Source organism: Calliphora vicina, chromosome 5, assembly GCF_958450345.1.
Source record: "Calliphora vicina chromosome 5, idCalVici1.1, whole genome shotgun sequence".
Taxonomy (NCBI): Eukaryota; Metazoa; Arthropoda; class Insecta; order Diptera; family Calliphoridae; genus Calliphora; species Calliphora vicina.
In genome coordinates this window covers 30673576-30694513 of record NC_088784.1, presented here as the reverse complement: position 1 = coordinate 30694513, position 20938 = coordinate 30673576, and the positions used below count along the sequence as shown (strand labels likewise).

The window sequence follows — 20938 nt, the reverse complement described above, 5'->3', positions numbered from 1 at the left end:
TGTATAATTAACAATATAAATAAAATAATTATTATTAGTTTAATAATGAAACTAAAAGCTAAATATTTATAAAATTAAGCTTGTTTGCTGCGCCTTTCAAGAATTTGCCAATTAAAAATATTCCTTGAATATCTCCTCTAGTAGGTGAACATTTTGTTTGTACTTTATTTGAAATCTTAAGTAATGTTTTCATATTCCAATTTCTTTTAAAACTAAAGCAAGATGATTGATAAGTAATAAGTGTGAAAAAATAGAATTTGAGTACTATTTCTTTATGTCTATAAGTCTTAATTTATTATTACATCTGTGAATACAGAATAATGCATTAAAGAACTATAGGAATATTCAGCTGTTTAAAAAATCTAAAATTTGTGAATGCTCATTAAAGCAAACAAATCTCGAGACAAAAATGTTTAAAAATATAGCAAATAATACACAAAAATTTATAAAATTAAACCATTTGATTATCGATAACAAAATGATACAAAAGTTAACGAAGAAATATGCAGGGCTCGCATATAGAAGTTCATTTTGTTCTGAAATTTTTTGGTTGGACCGAACACCAAACATTTCTGATCAATAAAGAATATTCGGGAAATGTTTACCCCCTAACCCCCATTAACACAAAGCCTGGTTAGTTGTTAACTAATAGTTATACTGTCGGTTAAAATGATTTTTGTATGAAAACTGTCAGTATAACTATTAGTTAAAACATAACCAGGCTTCGTGTTACTGGGGGTAAGTCACCCTTCTAGACCCTAAAGTTTTTCTTGCAAGTGGAGGGATAAGTCCACGACCTTTTTAATTTCCCGGCTCTTAACTGTAAGGGCAACACTGCTCCTGTCAATAGCTGTCAGTTTACTCGGGTCAAAATTTCAAAAAGCTGCGTCATTTAGTTTGTGTTTGACATCCATTGATAGCAGAATACCTCGTGACTTGAGGACAAATTGAAAAAAGTAAATTTCTTCTACACATTAAGCATTATTTTTTGCGGAAGGTAATTTTCGGAAGTAGACTCTATATATGGGCTATGGTAAAATATGGACCGATCCAAACAAAACATCGTGATTTCTTTTACATGGAACTTATTTTTACTGAATTTAGTATGGATTCAGATGTTCTATAGGCATTTATGTAGCATAGAGCCATATTCCGGGGAAAAAAATTAATGCCTTTTATCATAGAAACAACATCTACAAAATGTTATGGTATTATCTGCAAAATATTTAAAGAAAATATCAAAATATTTTTGTAAAATATCAAAAATGTTGTCTCTTATTTTGCTCCATAACTCTAGATCTACCTTAACGATTTTGCCCAAACCAAACATTTCTGATCAACAAAGAATACAACAGACTGACGGACAGTTAGAGTCTTTGAATTTTATAAGGACTAATAATATACTTATTGGTTCTACTACCAATGTTTCGATATGTTACAAACGGAATGACAAAATTAATATACCCTCAATTGTTTTTGGTGCTGTTATAAAAACTATAATAAATAAAACCAATTTGAGAACCCATGCATATTTTTGGTGTAGCATAGTGTAATTATGAATAGTTGGATATCATGGGCCTATGGGAGCTCAAACCCCCTTGCTGGGTTAAAGAGGCATGCATTAAGCCTGTGTTTGTCATTGACAGTGAGCGGCTACCAAATACGTCATTAATATCGTACTGTGTCCTCGGAATTCATTAGGTCTTTATGAAAATAAAAAAGAAACCACTTTTTATTTGATTGAAATTATTATTACAACTTACAAAAAATATTTTTATAGTTCTATGGGTCGATTATGGATGGCAACCGAACTTCAGTTGCGTTGTCAGTTGCCTAAATGGTATTACAGATGGCAACTGGCAGCATCATTTTCTGTTGACAAATGGCGTTGCCCTTTGGCAACGCAACTGAAGTTCGGTTTCCATCCATAATCGACACACTAATCTATAGTGATGAATTTATGAACATTTTCCGGAAACAATTCCATTAAGTTTTAAATAGTGCTTTCTGTCACTTTGTTCGAATAGATAGTCCATCTCCATTTAAAATCTACCACACTTTAGGACACCTTTTTATGCTCTACAATTTAACAAGAGCCCAATATCTCTCCACTAGCCTTAGCACCAGGCATTTTGGAGGTTTTGGTACAACATTATTGTTTTTTGTGGTACCGTGAAATAGCTCCCAAATGAAATAACTCCCAATGAAATAACTCCCTATGAAATAATTCCCATCAAAAATTAAATAATTCCCAAACTTGAAAAATGAAATAACTACCAAAGGGTAAAATGAAATTACTCCCAATAATCGGCGGTTTCATAATTTTAAAAATATTACTCCCAAAAAAGCGAAATAACTCCCAATGAAATAAATCCCAATAGAAATGAAATAATTCCCAATCCGAAGCAATTTATTTATGTAATCTAAAAAAAAGGAAAATTTTACTCCTCTGGTGTGTATCAAAAACTGGCCGGTTTTTGATACACCCCAGAGGAGAAAACCTTAGCGCCCGCCCAAAGGCCGGCAATGCAAAAAACTTTTCTGAGCGAAGCCAGTTTTTGATACACCCCAGAGGAGTAAAACTTTCCTTTTTTTAGATTACATAAATAAATAGCTTCGGCCTTCGGCAATGCAAAAAACTTTTCTGAGTGAAGCCAGTTTTTGATATTTATGGGTTCTGCTTTTGCAAAGTAGAATCCAACAAAATGAAACAACTCCCAATACAGTGAAATAACTCCTAATTACCAAAATAAAATGAAATAAAACCCAACAAAAATTTCATTGGGAGTTGTTTCATTGGGAGTTATTGCATTATGAAAGAACTCCCAACAAAAAATTATGAAATAACTCCCTATGCGTTAGGAGTTGTTTCATAATGAAATAAGTCCTAAGTTGTATGAAAAATTTGTTGGGTGTTATTTCATCTTTTCGTGGGGAGTTATTTCATTTGGGAGCTATTTCACGGTACCGTTTTTTGTACCACTCAAGACCTTGCTTACCATAGTGACAAAAATAAGTGGATATATTAAGAAGTCTTATTTTCATATTACTTGCCATACCAAGATTTTTTTGCGAAAATGTTCTGCTTTTGGGTCCTAAAATTTTCTACAACATTCCCTCGAACATCGGCAACATAATAATATTTACCCGGAAGCTGCGAAAAATTTGGGGCTATACATAGGATTGTTGATTACTGCATACCGTGACCTTTCTTTGATATGCAATTACACACTTTTATCCGGAATAGGGATATGTGGCTTAACCCTACAGGTGGCACGTAGGATGAATAGGATGAATTCTTCATAGGAGAATAAGGAAAAAAATCCACTTTCAGGCTAACTGACTTTTGTACTGCTCTTCAATCGTAAAAGTTTGCTATCAAAAGGATACCTACAGGCTTTGGCATTTGTGAGAGAGATAAGGATATAAACCCTTTTCATAGCATTCCTTTTGCAAACTGTAAATCATTAGTCCAATAGAAACTATTTGGTCTTGCTCAGATTAGGTGTTCCAATGAAACCACTTGTGTTATTACGAGTTCGACTTGGACCGTATATGCTGGTGGCAGAATGAATCTACTTATTGGAATCCGTCACTAACAGATACTGTTACAGGTATAAATTATTACAGACCACTGTATCATAGCATGCTACAGTTCAAGGACTACTGCAAAAATGTTCATAATGAGGAGAAGGCGTCACTCTGGCGAATATTTGGTACCTCCTATCTCTTACAATTGGAAGAGCTGTCGGTGATTTATCTCAGAGACATTTATTCATTCATCAGAGAATTCTTCAGGTTTTATATGGCAGCATCACATGTTGATTGAGGGATCTGCAGTATGTTCCTTGGATATCACAATGGAATGTGTTCTGGATGGGCCTAAGTGAGCGGCTTTAAGAATGGCTATTCAAGAAAGTGGAACGTAGCCTAAATTTAAAGAGAGATGCTCGGAGACCCCTTATTAGATACATCCAATCTGTAGATTGGATTCAAAACTATTCAACAAACATGCACTCGCACTCCCTTTGAAAGTAAATAATCATAGATTAGGTTATAAGGACGACAGGATTCCTATGCTTTAATAATCATCTTTCCATGGGTTATATAGCTGGGATTTCACAAAAAGAATGATATGTGTATTATTTCCAATTATTCCTAATGTTACCATATGAATACCAAAAGTATTATGGAATATACTAGGATGCCTTCTATCAACTTACAATAAGTTTCTTATCATGCATCCCTTGAATCCCTGCCTAAACTACTTCTTTGTCATGTAATTTTTTGCTGGTTTCTATATTGTATGTGAGAAACTTTTCATTTGAAATATTTATAAACCTCTTGGACTAGTACCATAGATTATTACAGATATGCAACCAATGATTGTTGACTTATCAAACAAGTATGGTTATTTTGACGTTCTGCAACAAGTTTTAAATGGTTGTGATAGGCAGAGTACACAGAGGTGTCAATTTTGAAGTTTCATGGAATGAGAAAGAAATACCTAATTTAGTGTGTTATAAAGTTAATCGCTATATTTTACATGCAGCAAACATATAAACAAAAGGAAGTTCTGAGAAAGAAAAAGTGCAAGAGATTGTGGAAGCCATAGGCATATAACATGGCTCAGTGGTTTCAATTTTGAATGATGACCTGGGTATGAGAAAGTTTTTCGTAAGATGGGTGGCGTGTTTGCTCACAATAAACCACAAACGCAAACGTGTAGCAAATTCGCAGGAGTGTTTGGCGTTATTCAACCGCAATACTTATGCTTTCTTAACCGTGTACGAATCGTGGATACACGTGGGTTTATCGGGGTGAATCGGCGCCATAGAAGGCCAGTCAATAAAGTCATGGCGATAGTTTTTTAGGATGCATCCGGTATACATTGACTAAACAATCATTTGCGAATTATTGGGTCGATTTAATGAGGATTTAAAAACAACCGCATTTGTCCAAGATAAAAGTTCTTTTTCACCAGGACAATACAAGGGTGCACACATGTGCAGTTTCCATGGAAAAATCCATGGAAATCCTCATCCGCCCTATTCTCCGCTTCGGAATAGCTCGGAACTGAAACTGAAAAAATTCAATGGTGAAATCAAATCACAAACAAATGCCCATGTTCTGAAAATCACGCGATTTGGTATTGGTTTCAGTATACACTAGTGGTTTGAAAACGCCAAATTTTTAGCTATTTCGTTTGTCAGAACACCTGTTTGGCGTTTTCAAATCAAAAACGAAAATTTTAAGCGATATGCGCTTTTCAGTACCTATTTTGATGACCTCGACAATTTTTATTTTTTGGATGGTATAAAAAAATGGAGAAACGTTGGACAAATATATTTACTTTTCAGAACTATTCAATAATCTCATGGATTTGCAATTTTGACATAAATTCGATTTAGTACTTAGGAAATAGCGTCACATAACCTTTCTAGAAACATATTTGGATACAAATCTTCTCCTGGAATTATTTTTCTTATTTCAATTTTTAGAATTTTCTAAATAATAATCTAAAACATTTTTTGTTAGTAGTTTGTAAGCCATATTTGATCCAAAGGGTCAAACATTAGGATAAATTTGATCTAATATTGAAATAGCTCTCACAAACTTGCTTTAAAAATTCCCTAACAATTTGTTAAATTTTGTCTGCTTGCTCTATACAAACTGTTTTGAAACAACATAATTACACAACATTTTTCCACTAAACTGCTTTTCTCGATAAACACCAATTCAAAATCACAAACTCTCTCTCAAGTTCATAAACTCATTCATCTTACACTACAAGTTAATTAAATGTTTTTTTTTTTTCTTTAAATATAATTTTCATTAATTTAAGTTTGCATATTTTATAATTTCTTTTAAATTATTTTTAATTTATGCTGCTAAATTTTTGTGTTTCTTATGCTAAGTTTTAAAATTAGAAGTGACAGAAACTAAACTGCAAACAAATGATCTATATTTATTTGTAGATCTGCGTCCTGCTTTCTCGGCTTCCGAGGCAAAAATTCATACAAATCCCAACTGTGAAGAGCTTAAAACCTTATTAGACAAACAAGACACAACAACCACAACTGCTATAACAAAAACAGCAACACTTGATCAAAAACCAGATCAAGAAAAATCACCAACTAAAGAAACCTCCGCTCTGCTTGAACCAGAGAGTGGTGTACAAGATGGCATTGAAGCCACTAATGAAGCCGTCATTGTTACATCTCCCTCATCAGTAAATGGCAAGACTACAGGGTGTGGTGGTAACTGCTTTAAGACTGGCAAGAAATGTAAAAAACGTTGGATTACCACAAATTCCGATAAGAATACACCGCAAATGTCGGAAATATATTGTCCTACATGCGATGATTTTGCCAATGAAACACCGGCTTGTTTGAATAAAATGCCCGATAAGAAATCTAAATTAAAGCCAAAAACCATACTCAGTGTTGAAAGTGAGTTGGTGGTAACAAAGAGGGGTAGTTTGAAATTTACAGACAAAAAACCAAATACCACTATTGGCCGTAGTTCGTCTTTAACGACAGCAGATCGTAGATTGAAGAAACCGGAAATTATATTGAATAGAAAGGATAAAACTAAAGCCAAAGAAAAGGAAGACAAAACAAAAGAGCCAAACAAAGAGGGCAAAGACAAAATTAAAGAGAGAACAGCCAAGACAAGTCTCTTAGCCAAAGTATCTCCCAAAAAGTTGAGGGCCCAAAGAGCTCTCAGTAATAACAGCACTACAGAGAAAAATAAAACAGCTCTTAAGAATAAAAAAGAAAATATCAATAATAATCCTGAAACAAAAACAATTAAGCCGACCAAAAAACTAGAAGAAACTAGAAAAGAGCCAACTGATTCTTGCCAAGAATACGAAATAGCTGACGATGCTATTTCCTTAAATGGGGGTGGTGATATAACACAGGTTTCCGAAAGCGTAGCTAAAATGGTAATTCTAACCGAAACTGACTCTATGATCACTGTTAGAGGCAAAGAAGAATTGCCGGTTGTAGAACAAACCCCCAACACTGCACAATCCTCGCCAATACCTCTGTCACCCTCCTCCAACTCCAATTCGAATGAGAGTGAAGCCAAGCCACAAACTACAATGTATCAATTTGAAAAATGTGTTCGTGTACCTGTAACCGCAGACAGCCATCCATTGCAACCAATAAATACTGACTCAGAAACTGAAACTGAAACCTGTAAAAATGATAATAATTCCTCATTACATTCCCTACACTTGAATCCTGGCCAAACCACCACTGACGAACTAAGATCATCGCCTCACTGCAGGCCAGCCTCCTTAAATGATTGTAATGGTAATTGTAATAATTCTGCCTCGTGTAGCACTTCACCCATGTCTCCGCCATCGGCGGAAGCTGAAGATTTGCAACAATCTGCCAATTTTGCTGCAACATTGCCACGTACTAAACGTACGGCTGCTATACAAGCATTTTATAATCGTGCAATTAATTTAGTACCCAAAAGACGTACACCAGATGGCACGACCATCTACTATTGGTGCGATTTGCCCAAAAAATCAATAAAAGGTGATGTTTTTTAAGGTTATGTTTGTAAAAGGGATTTATACATTTATAAAAACTGTTTTATAGTTTATTTCGAAATGTTATTGTATTTCTTTGATGTTAATACATCATGTTGTTCTTGTTTTTATTTTTAGAACTTGATGATGGTGCTTATAATCCATTGTGGGCTAGTCGCGGTTTTGCGCAGTCATTTCATTTTTGGAAAGAGAATCGCCGTCAACAGTCGACTCCATTGAATGCATTCCTTACATATGTTACACTGCCTTGGTGGAGTATAGCTAAAGGTATGTACATTGTTACGCCCAAACCTTAATGTATATCAACCGCCTCAGAATCGCCTTCTGAAATTTAACAATGTCCTTCTGGTTGTATCTTTGCCCTTGTGTTCAAATTACATGTTTATTCACTCTTGTCCTCATACAAATGTCCACCTGAAATAGGACTGTATAATGTATAACTAATGTCATATAACTGGTTAGTTGAAAACCCTATAGAAGCTTTTTACAATCACAACAGCGTTCCACAGAACTAGTTCCAGTAGTAATTGCGACTTGTTCCATGGCTGTCATTAAAGAATCTGACGAATTACGATCTTTCTAGAACTATTATTTAAGAACAAGTTCTGAAAATTTTCCTTTTCCCATTTTTAACGTTGAATTTGAATAGGAAAAATGAGAAAAGGGAAAAAAACTCCAGCGGATTTTTTATTCATGATTGGGCTGTATAAAAAATTTTTAAGTTCTGAAAATAGAAAACAAACTAAAAAGTATTCATTATTATGGTATTGACAAAACAATGGAAACTTAGGTCTAATTTTAATAAACAAATTTCCAAAACACTCGCAAAAAAAATTATTGAAATTTTAAAAGAAAAATGGATGATCAAACCATTTTTCTTTTAAAATTCCTACACTATTTGTAGGGTATTAAAGAAGTGGCCACTTAAAATCGGTACGCACTTCAGTAATCATAACAACGCCCCTGTTATCAAAATGGAATACAATGAATTGCAAGTCATTGTGTTTAGTTTTAAAAATTGTAGACAGAATGGAAAAAGAAGCTAGAGATAAAATTGTGCACAAATATCTAGAAAATCCGACTTTGTCCGGTTAAAATATACCCAAAATCTAATTTTCGGCAGATATCAGGTCAAAAATTTTACGTCTCGGCAGCTCGAGGTTGTTTGGCCTTTAAATATGAATACGTAAAATTGAACAAAAATATTAATTTCGCAAGCAATCCGCAGTTGCGGTTTGAAGAGACAAGCTTTTCAGAAATGTTTAACAAATTACATCAGAATTATATAAAAAGAGAGTTTGAAAAAGCGCTTGCTGTCATTTATAAGACATCACACATCTGATACAAAGTTTTAGCCAAGTTGACAAGTTGTCATTATTCAAATACAACTATGAAGTGGAATAATATTGATGTTAGATCAAAATACATCAATTAAACAAATTGCCCAAACCTTCTTCCAATCGAGATATATTGGGAAATTGATAAACGTAAATTGTAAATTGCAGGTACAGTAAATAACCAGATTTTGATGAGAACAAAGTGGAATAAATATGCAGGAATAACGGTAAAAGTGAGAGAAAAGTTGTGCAGCTATTAATAGGAGGCATAAAAAGAAAATCCAGAAAATTTATTCGAAATAAAGATACATAAACCTACAGTTATATATTTTTTTAAAGCTTAATAAATTACCTTTAACATACGTTGTGTCATTTAAAAGTTATGCTCGCTTTAATCCGTACCGATTTTAAGTGGCCACTTTTTTATATGGTCGAACTTGATAGACTATACTTCCTTATTAATTTATTCCTTTTATTCCTGATTCACATTGAATTGTAACCAATCCGTGTGTTTGAGGGCATCATTGTTCCATACATTTCTCTTGGCAACTGTATCAAACTGGAACTTGAACATATTAAAAGATGTGCTGCCATCAAAACTCGGAGGCTTTATTATACTAGATGCTTCTGGAATAATTCGCACCGGTCAATCTTGGCATTGAATATTATCTACCTTTATTTCTAGACAATGTAGTTTTCTATCGACACCATTGGCTATTTCATTCTCTAAATCGGACAACTTTATCAACGACTTTGGCTTGTATTTCTATGCCATTCTCTAGGTCGGATTGCTTTTTGTCAAAGTTACTGACTTGCGTTTCAAGATTATCAAGCCTGCTGTTTATAACTTCTGAAATTTCCTGACGTTTCTCGTTTGTGGTTTTCGATATTTCTTGAAATTCTTCCTTGACTTCTTTAACTTTGGCAAGAAGTTTCTCGTTGTTGGCACTAGAAGTTTCTTGAACTTCAGCTAACAGCTTGTCGTTGTCTGTTCTAGAAGTTTCTTAAAAATTCTCGCTGGTTTTTTTTGAATTTTATTTCCATAATAGCCGCAAACATCGTGCTTAAATCAATGCTGATTGTTGTTTGATCGGTACAGACCTCCATTTCTTCTTTATACTCTTGCAATTCTGCTTTATTACTGCTGACGGCAACTCCAGCTATTGTTACGATTTTACCTTTTAAAAACGTTGGTTTATTTCCTTTAAATAATCCGTATTCTTTTGATTGCAAATAAAAGCAGTTTAGTAGATCAAAAATTTTAACAACTTTTTATTTATTCAAATTTACACATTTTAAATACATAGTCACTTTATTTAAATACACGCACTTTATAATCAGGCCAATTATGAAAAAAATTACCCGGTAGTTTTTTTCCTTTTCTTTTTTTTTAACATAGAATTTGAATAGGAAAAATGAGAAAAGGGAAAAAACTTCCGGGGAATTTTTTCTCATAATTGAGCTGAATGTACTTTCTATACCTATTATACACAGTGCCATCATCTAGAAGTTCCATGAATTATCTGACGGACAAAACCATAATCTTCTATTTCTAGAGCTTTCAGCTGTCTTAATGTTAGCAGCTTTAACAGTTAATGTTGGCAACGCTGTGCTACCAAGTATCCACTTGTGACAATGTATACAAAAGCTGGTGGATGTGGAAACCGTGTTAAAACCGTTAAATTCATATTGATAGTCCAATTTCGTAACAATATTATTTTTGTTTTAGTCTACTTTCTTGTAGAAGTTAAAAAGTTTCCATTGTTTTGGCAATGCTATAAAGTGTAACATATAAATTAGTATAAAAACATATTTTGTGCGTGGAGATTATACAAAATAATTGAATTAAAATGTAATTATGCAAACAGATAGACAGTTTTGCATTCAGAAATATAATTTTTTTAAGATAGAGGAATTAAAAAAATGTCAATAAAATTATTTTTTTCTTTGAAATGTATAACACACTGATTATTTTGTCACGAAAAACTAATTTTAATGCAAATCTTAGATAGAGATTGAATAAGTCCCTCGATATTTGAAAAAATCACAATTTAAACCAAAAATGTATTGCAGCTTTTATTCAATAAAATAACCATTTTTATAATTAAAATATTATTTTTCTTTGCAGATTTATTGGATCACCGTGAAACACCCATATTAACATTTTAGTATTAAATTAAAATTGTTTTGTTTATTTTTTAATCTAATTACTTTATGAGCATTTCTGACAATTGAAAAATGTTCATAAAGTAATTGAGATTCGTGCGATTTTGCATTCCTTATTATGGTAAATGTTATGAATGTTTGCGAATCGTAATTATTCTGTGTTTCGATTTTTAATTGAATTTTAAAAAGAAAACAATGTGGCATTTTAAAATTTAACACAAATTAATAATTTAAGTTAATGAAGTCACAAAGTATACTATAAATATAAGCAAGGCAAAATCATGTCAGTCGGCAGATACAATTTGCAAATTATATAAATCAAAAGATCCTTTTTTTTATCATACATTTGCCAAAATTATATAAGTCATATTTGTATTTGTTACGAAACACAGAATACAATGGAATTGTTTAAGACTTTATATCGAATTCTTTAAAACTATAGAACAAAATTAAGGGATTATTATTTAATTATTTTAAAATAATAGTTTATGCAGAGTTTCAGAGTAACTTATTATTATAAACAGGGCAAGTTGCACAAACCAATTAAAAATAAGCAAGCAAAAAAGCTCAAAAAAATAAAAATATGCTGAAAAAAGCATGGATATGCATAGGAAATTAAAGTTTAAATTAATTTGATTGTAATAAAAAATATGGTTACAAATTACAATCAAGTATTTTTTTCAATTTTTAAAATGAAATTCACCCCTATCGGCAATAACATGTGAAATTTTGTACCCATGAAATATTCATTTCCCTCGAAGGGAAAATTGCTATCGGGAATATCATGATGAACTTTACATTCACAATAGTTGATTTTGTTCGTAACAGCTGTTTATTGTTTACAAAATTCCATCTAAAAATTTCACAACAAGGGAAATTTTTTCACGTGAACAAAGTTGATGAACGAAAAAAGGAAAAGGGAAAATATTTCATGTGAAATGTTGATTCGCGATAGGGGTGATTATCTGCATTTGTTATATAAACAGGCAAAATAACAATCAACCCTATCTGCAATAACATGTGAAATTTTGATCCCATGAAATATCCATTTCCCTCGAAGGGAAAATTGCAATCGTGATATTTCCATTCACAATAGTTAATTTTGTTCGTAACAGCTGCTTATTGTTTGCAAAATTTTAATTTCAAATTTGATAAACGTGAAATGGGAAAAGGGAATATATTTCATGTGAAATATTCACCCCTATCGGCAATAACATGTGAAATTTTGTTTTCATGAAATATCAATTTCCCATAAACTTTCCATTCACAATAGTTGATTTTTTTCGTAACAGCAGCTTATTGTTTACAAAATTCCATCTAAACATTTCACAACAAGGGGAATTTATTGACGTGAACAAAGTTGATGAACGAGAAATGGGAAAAGGGAACATATTTCATGTGAAATTCAATATTTTATGAAGAAAAAATGTCACAAAAAATATGTATGTTTTCATCAGACAGACAAACTGGCGGATAGAGCTAGAACGTCTTTAAATTACATAAGGAATAAAATTACATTCCAAGCGAAAAGCTTGAAAAACTTGCCTTGATTATAAAACATCATTTATTTTTTGAGGATAATTAGCAGATTGGAAGTTTATATTCAGTCCAATCTATTTTTAAATGATATTTATTTGTATCTCTGAGACTCTAAAACATTTTAAAATTTTCTCTTTTTATTTTTGTTTATGTTTATCCCATGTTTCGTAAATCGAAAAGGAGTTTAAAAGAATTAGAAGGATTAGTTTTTTGCTACAAATTTATTCTATAACTAGAGTAAAGGAAACTGATAAAGAACTAGTTGTGGCCTAAGAGAGAGTAAATTGAATTAATTTATACACTCTTTGATCTACATTTTCTGTCAAAATGTTAGGATGCATCAGTTGTTTGTAACTCCATAGAGAAGTGCACATAGAGCGGAAACTAGAAAAAAAATCACACATACGAGTGTTGGTTTTTGTTTTCACATAGTTTTTTTACTAACACATTTTACCACTTACGTTTTGGATAACTGAGTTAGGTTTTTGGCAGCAGAGTTTCCGATCTATGTGTATTTATGTGTATATGAAAATAATTTAGTTTTCAATAAATTACACTATGCAACAAATGAAGACTTTTGGAAAAACACAAGATCATGACAGTATAGGTTCGACTCTACTACCAAAGGGTAGTAAAACCCTATACTCAGTTTATCCATTTTGGTGACCGATTTTTTTTTATGGCCCCCCAAAGTTTCTGAAAATCAGTTGGGCCTCTAAAAAAGGTGTCATCAGTTTTTGGTTAACAGCTAATTCAGACTTCGTGATACGGCTTAACTTTATATGGCAATAATATAAGTGAGATCCCGTAAAATAAATTTTGTTATAATTTTTTTCCAAAAAAATGGCTTTTTCGTGCACTTTTGTTGAAAAAATATAGGAAGAAATTTTTTTTTTTTACTTTTTTTAGAATAACTTCCGGGGTCTCCTAATTTTTCACTAACAATATTTAGCAAAGTTGTAGCTACGGTAAAGTTGAACAACTCTTGAGAACATATCAATCCATTCTGAACGTGTCTAGTCACTCTAAATAGCTCTCAAAAACCATTTTGTAGCTTAAAAATTTTAGTTTTTTACTATTTTTTGACTATAAAACAGAAATTTTTTGTTAAAAATGTATGTTCGAGTGTATACTTGTGCTGGAATAACGAAGAATGGGCAAATCATTATCGGTATGATCCGGGCGCATCACTTTATCCAATCTTGATCACGCAAGACCGGCTTGATGCAAGATATGAAAAAACATCAAAATTTTTGAAACTGGGCAAGGTTTGTGGAGCTTCTGAAGAGTAAATATAAGCTTTTTATATAAGTTTTTGATATCGATGGAAACCTTATGACTTGAAGATTGACATTTTAGTGAAACCTAAAATTTTGTTTCAAAATTGGCCATGTTTGGATAGGGCTGGGGGGTACAATGTCCGCTTAAGTTAGTCAAATTTTACTTTATACGTCTTTGCATTAAGTTATCTTTCCAGGTCATAAAAAAATGTGTATAGTCCCGAAGAAAATTAGTTTTTTATAAAAGAGAAAATATGGCGACTTTTTTGGGAAAAAACTTAAAAAACACACGCATACAAAATTGAAATATATAAAAATATGCTTCATGTTTGTATGCGTGTAACTTTTTATAGGGACGAAATAATTGTTATCAGGATTGTTATATACGTCATATATAGAAAACTAATTTCGACCTTTCGTAGTGCCATCATATATAAAATACAAAAAAAGATCGAGCAAAATTTAAAAAAAAATTAAACCCAAATATCTCTTGAACTAAAAGAGATACCTACAGTTAAAATCATATTTTTGTAGACCTTCTCAAGGACTATCTACATTTTAAATTTCAGCTCACTCGGATCATAAATGGCTTTTTGGCGATTTTTTTTTAAATGTGTGACATTGAGGGTCCACTCACTGATCCCCATTCCGAACACCTCAGCCGAGTAAATAATACAGCACAACATAGAAGTGTGGACTTGATCATACTATTTTAACAAAAAATCTTTGTTTTAGCGTCAAAAAATAGTAAAAACGAAAATTGTTAAGGTACAAAGTGATCTTTATGTGCTATTTAGAGTGACTAGACACGTTCAGAATGGATTGATATGTTCTCAAGAGTTGTTCAACTTTACCGTAGCTACAACTTTGCTAAATATTGTTAGTGAAAAATTAGGAGACCCCGGAAGTTATTCTAAAAAAAGTAAAAAAAAAAAATTTCTTCCTATATTTTTTCAACAAAAGTGCACGAAAAAGCCATTTTTTTGGAAAAAAATTATAACGGGATCTCACTTATATTATTGCCATATAAAGTTAAGCCGTATCACGAAGTCTGAATTAGCTGTTAACCAAAAACTGATGACACCTTTTTTAGAGGCCCAACTGATTTTCAGAAACTTTGGGGGCCCATAAAAAAAAATCGGTCACCAAAATGGACAAACTGAGTACAGGGTTTTACTACCCTTTGGTAGTAGAGTCGAACCTATATAGTCATGATCGTGTGTTTTTTTCACTGTTGCACTGTGTTATCAGTGTTTTTCATACAAAAATTATTTTCAGGCCGGTTTTCTGAATCTGTCTCTCAATTATACATCTAGCTATAGTCTATGCTAATTACTATCATTCCAAACTACTCCTTCTCAATTCATTTTCACTCATTTTCGTTTTACGTTTCAAAAGGGTATTGTGATTTTATTTTTTTATACAGTGATAATTTCTTATATTTAATTTATAATTATTAATTTATTTTATGTACTTAATTGGCTTAAACGATTTTAAAAAAAATTAAATTTACATTTATTTCCATAAAATTGTTATTACTATGATTCCTAAATTTATCTTACAAATTATATTTATATTAAGCATATAATATCATCATACATATTTACATATAAATAAAAATTATATTGAAAATGCGTTAATTTTACCAACAATAGAATTTGAGTATTGAAATAGTGTTGAGATCAATGTTATGAATGTTCGTTTGCTTAAAAAGTTTGGAAATTTTGTTTTTAATCCAAGTAGGGAATTTAGGAATTATACATAGAGACGAGGCACTCCGTTTTGTCAAACAAAAATTACACAAATCATATATCTGAACAACAAAATACATTGACTAACTTGTATATTGTTGTTCCGAGAGTTAGGTTTTTGACAATTACGTCTTATAGGGCATAGAAGTTAAAAATAATATTAATGGCTTGATAATGAAAATTTAGTAATAATCGGACATTCTCATTGGACTTTTTAAAAAAGCTATTGGGAGTATGACTTAAAAATGCGAGATTTTTTAAAATGTTTAGCTTTTTTTTTGAAACACTTGTTCAATATAAATTTATTCAAAGTATTGGCCATTATTAGCTATGACTTTTTCCCATATTTCTGGCAATATATGAATTCCGAGCCAAAAGAACTGCTCATCTTTTGTGGTCAAAAACGAATCAAGCCAATATCGGATACTCTGTTCCAAAGTGAAGCGTATCCCAGAGAGAGCGTTCTGCATCGATCGAAACAAATAGTAGTCGGACGGGGCATGGTCTGGACTATAATGCGGGTGAAGCAAAACTTCCCAACCACTTCATTCTAAATACTTTTTAGCTGGTATTGCAACATCTGGCCGAACATTGTCATTATGGAATATTACGGCTTCATGACTGGCTTCAAAGGAATCAGTTGAGTTCGGAACAGGTTGCCTGTGATGGTCTGGTCCGATTTCAGCAGCTCATAATAAATAGGACCCTTTTTCTCCCTCCAAATACAGAGCATTACCTTAGCGCCATGGATATTTGGCTTTGGAGTCGATTCGGCTGGTTGACCGGGCTTCACATACGATCAGCAGCTCATAATAAATAGGACCCTTTTTCTCCCTCCAAATACAGAGCATTACCTTAGCGCCATGGATATTTGGCTTTGGAGTCGATTCGGCTGGTTGACCGGGCTTCACATACGATCGTAACGGATTCATTTTTCTTCGCAAATAATGTTTGGATGCAAAAATGATTTTCTTTTATAGCGTTCAAGCTTCATTTCGGACATGCAAAATCGTCTTTCAAGGTCACTCGGCTTCAATTCGTATGGTAACCAATTTCCCTGCTTTTGGATGAATCCTGCTGCTAGAGTAGCTGCCAATGATTTATCAAGTTCTTGTTGAATTTTACAACAATCTTCAAGGAGTAATGCTTCCAATTCTTGGTTTTCAAACTTTTTTGTTTGACATGGACGATCTTTGTCTTTCGTGTCAAAATCACCACTTCTGAGCCTCACTAAACATCTCTTGCACATTGAAACGGAAGAAGTAAAGTAAAACTTCCCGCATATGACGATTCGTTGGTACAAATTTCAACATTTTCGTAGCAAGAAAATGTTACGACAGATATGTACCCTTTAAAATTACATATAAGTTATTGAAAACCAACTAAGAATGCTAAGAATTCCTTCACTTCGTCAAGTGGTAGTGATGTGAACTGGCCTCCGAGATCGTGTGATTTGAGCCCATTAGACTTTCTCTTGTTAGGTTTTCTATGCGAATAAGCCACAAATCACAGGGGCCCTAAGAGTCAACATAACCCATGCTGTCGGTCAAATTCAGCTTGATTTATGCGTCAGTCATGGAAAATTGAATGCCTTTCACACACACTTTGCTTAATGAAAGACCCTTTTAATTTTGTTTAAAAAAGAATCAATTAATTTTGATGTAATTCTCTTGCCATAAATTTAACATCCAAAATAGAACAAGCTTTTTTCACTAACAACCTGATTGGAAAGTGTCAGTGCGGTTTTAGACCTGGTAAGTCCACCATAGACCGGATATTCACAAAGAAAAACACCAAGAAATACCAAAGAAAAACAAACCGACACCCACCATCTATTTGTCGACACTAAATCTGCGTTCGATAGCAATGATCATCTGGCTTTGCACAATGAGTTGCGATGCCTTATCGTGTGACTTCTTCAATTTGCTAATGGAGAAGATCATGCAAGAAACTAAAGTTAAAACCAACGATATTATTTATAACAAAAGTATCATGCAGCTTGCATATGCTGACGACATAATTTTTCGTCACACACGAGCAGCGTATCGAACTTCTGAACCCGCACAAATAATCTCTCGCATGTAGAAACCGATGGAACACATTCACCATAAGCTTCGGTGTGCTTCAGCGGCACTTTTTTATACCCTTCGACCTTATAAAGTATATATATATTCTGGATCCTTATAGATAGCGGAGTCGAGAGATTAAGCCATATCCGTCGTCTGTCTGTCCGTCTGTTGAAATCAATTTTCCGAAGCCCCCAAAAAACTTACATACACGATTCATACATCAATATCTTCGGAATTATTCCGGCTCGGAATAATACATCAAAATCAGGACAACCTCGATTTTTTACCTATTTTTGACCTATATCTGGATTACTAAGTCATTAATAGACAATATGGGTATCTAATGATAGATATTTCAAAGACCTTTGCAACGACTATAGTAAATTGGACCCACAATGGGTCAAAATCGGAAAAAAATATTTTTTAACCCGTATTTTTTTTCACCAAATGTTTTTTTTTCGCTAAATAATAAAAAAATGAAAAAACAAGAAAAACAATTCGAAAAATTTTGTTTCCAAAAAATTAAAAAACAACTTTAGAAAAAAAAAATAAATTTTGTTTACCCAAAAATATTTAAAATTTTTATTTTGAAGTATAATTGGGTGAAGGATATATAAGATTCGGCACAGCCGAATATAGCTCTCTTACTTGTTTAAAATTAAAAAAAGTAAAGCAAAACTTACAGCATATGATGATTCGTTAGCACAAAATTTGAATAAATGACTGAATGTACCCTTCAAAATGACATATAAGTTATTGAAAACAACAACAGCTTTCAAAAGATACGCCATCTATTGTAAATCCCGCTTTTTTAAGTCATACACCCAATATTATTAATCATTCATTGACAATTTCGGCAACAGAACAAAGCTGTTTTAGTTTATGTAATACATTAAGTCAGCCACTACTTTCCGGCTTACTTGGACTTATCATACTCTGGTATCTTTTTGAAACATGAGAAGAAATATCAACATGTTCGTGCACGTTCTAATGTCAAATCAATCTTAATCCAGATTAAATATCAAACGATGTACAGATGTACAGTTGACCCATTTTATCTTAGCGCAGGCATAAATCCCTAAGCATTTCATTCCGAGGAGATCCATTTTCAATCACAGATCATTTGCCGAAGAACAATAAATAAATATAGGGTATAGGTGTGAAAGTATATTAGAAACACATCTCAAAATAGACGCTTCTAGCTAATTGCCTTTCAACAAGGTCAGCCAGCATCAGAGCCTCTGATGGCGTGATGAATCCGCTGGATTGTTTCAGCGATCACATTGTATGAGAATTTAACAAGTCCCGTCCACCAGACTAGCGCTGCCTAGATGGGCTTAATAACCATGTTTTTAAAAGCCTTCATTTTTGCAAACGAAATTCACAACATGTTAGAATGTTTACAGTGTAAATCATAAAAAGTTTTGTTAAATTGATTAAAAAAAAATCATGTAATATTGAACATTTAAATGAATTGTTTACTTGCTATTTTTTTACTATTTTTTGCTATTACTAAAAACTTTTAAATCAAAAAAAATAAAAAATAAAGCTGAATACAAGAAAATAGTTGAAATAGCAACAAAACGAATAGTCGTAAAAAACCAAAACCTATATATATTTTTTAGTTAATAAGAAAACAAGAAAAGACACACAAATTTATTAAAAATAAATTATATACAAAACTACATAAATGAAAATTAAAAAAATATGTGTTTTATTAAAAAAAAAAGATTTTCAATTTCCTTTATTATTTTTTTTGTTATTTACTAACCCAAATGCATAGTTGTGAATTGGAATACATCATCTGTATATAAAATTTTTTTAAATCTTTTTTTAAATACTATTTTTTTGTTTGTTTATCAGTACAGTTCTTTGTTTTAATTGACCTTTAAGGTTATAAAATAATAATAAAAAAAAGAATAATAAAAATCGAAGGCAAATTGAAATTGTGTTTTTTTTTGTATGTTCGTTTTTATTATTTATTCAATTCAATTACTTTTAAAACAACAAAGTAATTGAAAATGTGATACAAACAATTATAGCGTCTATGGAGAAAACTAGTTCAATATGTATGAAAGACAGTTAGTTTATTTCTTTAATCTTTAAACTAGTTAAAAAAAGTTTAAACATGGAAATGTTTAAAAATTTATATAATTTATATTAAAAAATTAGTTTTTTATTTATAATTGAATTGTTTTTAATCAAATTCCTTATCGTCAATATGAAACAAATGGATTCTCTCACAAAATTTAAAATATTTAATATATTTTCAACATGCTGAGAATTATCTGTTTTAGCATTATTGCTCAAAGTTTCAGAGACGTAACATTAAGATGATCCGTAATAACTTTGTGTTATTTCTTTACTTTATATGGCTACTAAAATCTAGTCACTTTGAGTCTGAAAAAAATAGAACGCCAGCTATTTCTGTCTTCTGAATGCTGGCGCCAATTTTAAACCCCCAAGTGTTTCCGATCTTGTTGCACCTGGTCATTCCAACGGAGATTGCGCCCTTCTCTGCATGGGTTCTTCTTTGTATGCCTTAAGAAAACACTTCCAATAATGACTCGTCTGATATTTTCATTGTCCATGTTTCAGCACCATAGAGTAGGATGGGTAAGATTTGTACAGTGTGATCTTCGTCGAGAGAGGGCTTTACTTCTAAATTGCCTACTAAGCCCACAATTAACATCTATTGGCAAGTTATTCTCCGTATAATTTCTAGGCTGATTTCGTTGTTAGAATCTAAATAAATGAAGTCTTTAACAACCTCAAAGTTGTAGTCTCCGAAAGTTTTACGCAGTTCGATACGCTGCGACGTTTTAGTACTCGAAATGCTTTTCAAGTTCCAAAAAGACTGCTTACTGCTCGTATGTGACGAACAATGATGTCGTCAGCATATGCAAGCTGCATGATACTTTTGTTGTAAATAATATCGTTGGTTTTAACTTTAGTTTCTTGCAAGATCTTCTCCATTAGCAAATTGAAGAAGTCACACGATAAGGCATCGCAACTCATTGTTTTAAAGGGGTCGTTCATTCGATATTTTTCAGCGTCATTGTGCAAAGCCAGATGATCATTGCTAGAATTCCAAGCTCAGCCATGGCGATATAAATCGGGCTATCGAACGCAGATTTAGTGTCGACAAATAGATGGTGGCTGTCGGTTTGTTTTTCTTTGGTCTTTCTTGGTGTTTTTCTTTGTGAATATCTGGTCTATGGTGGACTTA

General features: G+C 32.4%; 1 protein-coding gene across 2 annotated transcripts in view; it reads left to right on the top strand.

The window, feature by feature from the left end:
• Positions 1-15580, top strand: part of LOC135960584 (uncharacterized protein KIAA0930 homolog) — a 35349-nt gene extending 19769 nt beyond the window's left edge. Inside the window, exons 7-9 of one of the 2 annotated variants that reach the window (XM_065511901.1) lie at positions 5979-7553; positions 7685-7834; positions 11033-15580. In XM_065511901.1, the coding sequence (XP_065367973.1) occupies positions 5979-7553; positions 7685-7834; positions 11033-11073 (1766 nt within the window). In that variant the 3' untranslated portion in view covers positions 11074-15580. The remainder of the gene's footprint in view (positions 1-5978; positions 7554-7684; positions 7835-11032) is intronic. The other variant, XM_065511902.1, reaches the window with a different exon arrangement.
• Positions 15581-20938: the final 5358 nt, after the last annotated feature.